Genomic DNA, 5,095 nt, shown 5'->3' on the forward strand with positions numbered 1-5,095 from the left:
AATACTCCTCTGCCGGCTAAATTCCTTCCCATTTGCCACAGCAAGATCTGCTTGGAGATTAACAGGCTACTCTCGCACATGACCTGGCTGAAATATAGAAACGTTTAACAAACATAAACAGTCGCTGTTGGAGGTCAGATGTGAGACTTGCCTATTGGCTATAAAGCCGTCGAGAGGGTCAGGCCTTGCTCCAAACTCGATCAGTCGCCGAACGGTGTCGACATGCTTGTAGCCACAAGCATACATCAGTGGTGTGCACTGGAAGCCGTCCCGTACATCTACTGTTGCACCATGCTGCACCAGCAATACCACCACTTCTGTCCACCCTAAGTAGGATTTGGGGCAAGAAAAAACACAAGTTACTTTTCACATCATCATCATCACCCTTGCTATACGACACGAAAATCTATTACATCGTTACAAATTATTGTAAATTCCTTATTTCGTGCGCTTGTGTAGTCTAGCCTATAAACCCTTTACAAGTGTAGCTCATTTATTTTGTCTAACTTAACATGTTGCCGGCTTAGTTTATCAAAACATCCGCATAACAAACCACGTATAGTAACACACACACACACACACACATGCCCGTAGCCAGGATTTTGGTTGGGGGGGTTCTTTTTAGTACTTGTGGGACCATCGAGCGCCGCAGGCGCGAGACTCACGCCGAAGGCGTGAGCTGCCTAGGGGGGTCCGGGGGCATGCTCCCCCGGAAAATTTTTAAAATATTGACCCGCTGAAACCCCATTTCCTGCATTTTGACGGGCAAAATTTGCTGGCTAAGTTTAATGGAATTTCTATCCAAATACACAAGGCTTTTGGCATAAGTCTTTGAGCTAGTTATTTTCACCATGTCTGACACCAAAGGCTCGAGGCGTCGCAATGGAGGTCCGGGGAAATTTTGAAATCTGGACCCTCTGAAAAGCCATTTCCTGCACTTTCTTGGGCAAATTTTGCTGATAGACTCACTAAGATTGAATGAAATGTCTATAAGTAAAAAATGGAAATCAGTCATGCCTTTGAAAAAAATTCTTGGACATGAAAAAGTGGACCTTCATGCATGAAAAAGCGGACCTTTTCAGCGTGTGGGGGGGTTCTTCCGAACCCCCCGAACCCCCCCTGGCTACGGGCATGGCACACACACACACACACACACACACACACACACACACACACACACACACACGTGCATACACACTGTCTACCCAAAATATAACTTTCCTGGCGAGGATAATAATAATGAAGAAGTTTATTTGCAAGTTCGTGCCCGAGGGCTTATTGCAAGTACATGGTATAAACATAGTAGTAGATATATATGTGTCAATGGACAGTCATGAACAATATTTTACTCTAATACTATTTTACTATTTGCTATTTCTAAACAGGTTGGGTTGGACTTCTTACTTGGAAGCAGAGGGAGACGAAAAGCCCCACCTTTTCTAAAATTTGTGGGTTCTGCGATTTCAAGAGAAAAGTGGCTTTCTGTTCGTCTGTCAATGTGGGGAAGTTGGGATAAGTCTTTGTGGCTTCTCTTAACAGAGTGATTCTTTCGGTTTCGTTGAATGAACATTTGGAAATTATATTTGTTATGTCTGCCACTGCTTTAGATGTACAGTATTTACAAATTCTTTCACACATTGGTAATCTCTTATATCTCCCTCTCTACTTCAAGAGGACACGCGCTAATTCTGACTTTGCTTATTGCGGAGCGCAGCTCAAAATCAACTAGTTCTAAGTACTTCTCTCTGGCGTATACAGATTTACAAGTTGTACTAGTATACTTTAGAGACAAGCATTTGTCAACCCACCTTTCATCGCTGCTGCATGGAGGGGGGCAAATGAACCCGTTCTTTCCGCCACAGACGCCCCCTTGCGGAGCAGCAGCCTCACTATGTTGACGTGTCCAGCCATGGAAGCGATGTACAATGCTGTGCCAGAGATATCTTCTATCGCATGTTTGAAGTCAACGTCTGCACCTGGGTTTGGTGAGCCATGATTTCATTTTTCAAAATGAGATTTCATGATAAAACAAATTCAATTACTGATAGTAGCCTCCACCAAAAAGCTCATTTATTTATACCTCCAGATCTGACGTACATACAAAAACAAAAAAAACAATGGCATTGTGGTGCAAAATATGTTGTAAAAACTGACAAGAATTTCAAACAATGCTGTGAGAAAAGGTGTGAGGCGCCATCACCAGGGTCATGAAATTGAGAACTATAGGAGAAATCAACTATTCCTCGACTATACATAGCTGTACGAGGAGTTTGCCACCTAGCCTGGTTAGGCCGGGAGACATTAAGATTTCAGTACATAAATAGAATTAAAGCCCGATAAAGCGCCAAAAAAAACGTAAAAAAAAAAACAGCCGGAACCTAACCTCTGCTTGGAGATTCGGAAACCAGACCTCGACTCGATCTCAATAATTAGATACCTAACAGGGTCTAACGCAGTTAATATGGCAATGTTGGCTCGCGACGGAAAACATCAAAAGGTGTCAGTAGCAGTGCCGCCAGTGTACTGTACTTCGCACTTATGTACAAATATCTATTTGTTATCATATGCATAATTTAAATAATCACCTACTGAGGCAAACTCCCTCTTGTAAAAGGTTCAACTTTGAGAAATTGAGAGAACATTTTTGTGCATCGCATTTCTGCTGTAAACTGAAAATCTAAACCACTTGTAGAAATAAATAGCAGTAACTAAAAAATGCAAATAGCATAAGATAAAACTAGGCCTGGAGAAAATTACACATCAATCGGTACTGTGCACAGATGCTGATTTGCAGGAGGCTAGTTTGTTTACAGTTCCGGTGGTCGGCTTGGCGGGGTGCTCAGAACAGTGGGAGATTTCACAAAAGAAATAACATTACTAATTCAGTCCAGGCCAGCCGAACACATGCAAAGCATAAAGAATAGAAAAAGACGTCCAAATCCAGAAGTAGAAATGAAAGTTTGTCATGTTTGTTGGAGACAACAAAAGCTAAGTCGTGTTCATAATCCACCCCACATGTCATCACAATTTGCTAAATAGAAACAGCAAGAACTCAACTCAGAACAACTTGAAAATAACCGTTGACAAAATAGAAATCACAACAAACACGCCTAAAAACCAGCGTAGGACAAAACTTGCATAACCCCTGCTTGGAGAGTAGAGATGATTCTGGTGGAGACACCGGCGAAAGGAGGTAGGAATCGTATACGTAGGATACTTTTAGTACAAAAGATGAAAGTCGTTCAACCAAGGAGGTTGAAAAAAGGAATTCTTTTTTCAACCTCCTTGGTTCAACTTTACTTTTAGATCACGGATTCAAGGAACTGTTGTAACTGCCATAATTTGTAGCCATATTTCGATAAGAATCTTATAATAGTTAACTCGCTTCGGACTTACCAGCTTTCAATGCTGCTTCAGCGCCTTCAAGTGAGTCGTGGACAGCAGCATGCATCAGAGCTTCATTCGCATTTTCCGCCATTTCGTTAGGATCGTTGTCGACACCTCTTTAAAGAGGTCGCCTAAATTAATGACTGTACTCACTGCTGGATCTGAACTAACTGAGGTAGCATGGGTGGGGGTTTGGTCACGTGAGTCTTTGTTTTGACACGTCACAAGAGCGACATGAGAACGTAAAAGTTCAGGAAAGGAAGTATTGAAAACCTAGTTTTTTTTTCTATTCTATCACTAATAATCATATTTTTTCTATAAATTCAAGTACTACTATGGTGTTGAGTATTCAATGCACAAATATGCCAAGGAATCGCTAATTATTCGCCCTCCGAGTGTGTGCTACTTGCGCTTGGCTGCTATCATCAAGGCTGCTTCAAGCAGATGTTGGACGGGGTATCGTTACCTTCTCGCTTGCTCCGGATGTGACAAATGTTAAAGAGCGGCAATATGGACTATACTTGACGAGTTCTAATTTTTTTTCACATTGTTGACAGATTACATGATAAGATAAAAACAACAAGCCTTTTAAGTGTCTGTCCAATCTTCTTTAGTTTCAAGTCTGTTTGATATTCGTACTAAACTACATGTGAACTCTCCTGTGAATATCACAGAATACACACACGGAAGAAAAGGTGGGATTCTTTGTCTTCAAAAGAAGTCAAAATCTTTAGGAATTTAGAGCCAACATTTAGACTTGAAAAGTCGCATACTATATAGTTTCTGATTTTTGTCTGTCTCGTTCGCATTGAATCTACTTGCTATTATTAGCCTTCGGGCCAAAAATATCATTGTTACAGAGGTCCGACATTGCTAGTTATTTGGTATTTGTAGGGGTTCTGGCATAACACTACGTAGTATTTAAAAAAATAACGGACCTGGAAAAATACAGTTGACTGGATGTTGGGCCGATCAAAAAATGATCAGATTACTACGGCGGCAGGTGTCCACGTTTTGAGGCTTATTGGTCCAAGAAAATAGCAAGAGCGGACCTGGACCTAGATTTACTTACATTTTCTGTATGGGTACCCACCCCTACACCCAGGTATTTTTCCTACCTTAAACTATCAAGGAAGCGGCACCCATGCTGCCTTAAAGTACTACAGATTGTCACAACCACACAGTAACTCATCAGTCCGCTCTGTTACTTTTATTATGTGAAACCAAGGAGCTTTTAGCTGCTTGGTGAAACACGCTTCAGTAATCATACAGTGGCATTGCTCTAACACTCTACAGATAGAAAACGATAATGTGGTAAACTGGATGCTAGACTGTTTTAAGGGCCTACACAGGTCAACTCCTTAGTAGTATGTGTAACACAAACTCCGCTGTCCAGGGCTGTAACTGGCCCCTCCCCGCCGGCGGATGTTTGGCGGGCTGCTATAAGCGAGATTTAATCAGGCTAACTCCTTAGCTGTGGGGACAACATGCACAAAGTACTACTAGAAGTAACCTCGTGGTCTTTGGGGTCTGTCGGCCCTAGACTCTACAGCCGAGTAGTAAGCCTGTGTATGCCTTTGAAACAATCTAGAATCCAGGCTAGAAAAGTGTTCACTACAAAAGTGAGATTGTAAACAAAGAAATCCTGCTTTCTATCTTACACCTAATCTCCAAGCAGATCTTGCTGTGGCAAATGGGAAGGAGTTTA

The 5,095-nt window shown here is 41.8% G+C and overlaps 1 protein-coding gene across 1 annotated transcript in view; it reads right to left on the bottom strand.

Moving 5' to 3' along the window:
- Positions 1 to 151: 151 nt before the first annotated feature.
- LOC118408158 (poly [ADP-ribose] polymerase tankyrase-2-like) overlaps positions 152 to 5,095 on the bottom strand; it is a gene marked incomplete at its 3' end in the record, with an annotated part of 6,653 nt that continues 1,709 nt past the window's right edge. Inside the window, exons 2-3 of the mRNA XM_035808796.1 lie at positions 1,809 to 1,976; positions 152 to 326 (exon numbers count right to left, since the gene is read on the bottom strand). Of these exons, the coding sequence (XP_035664689.1) occupies positions 152 to 326; positions 1,809 to 1,976 (343 nt within the window). The remainder of the gene's footprint in view (positions 327 to 1,808; positions 1,977 to 5,095) is intronic.

This window comes from Branchiostoma floridae, unplaced genomic scaffold (assembly GCF_000003815.2).
Source record: "Branchiostoma floridae strain S238N-H82 unplaced genomic scaffold, Bfl_VNyyK Sc7u5tJ_1558, whole genome shotgun sequence".
In the NCBI taxonomy this organism is placed as follows: Eukaryota; Metazoa; Chordata; class Leptocardii; order Amphioxiformes; family Branchiostomatidae; genus Branchiostoma; species Branchiostoma floridae.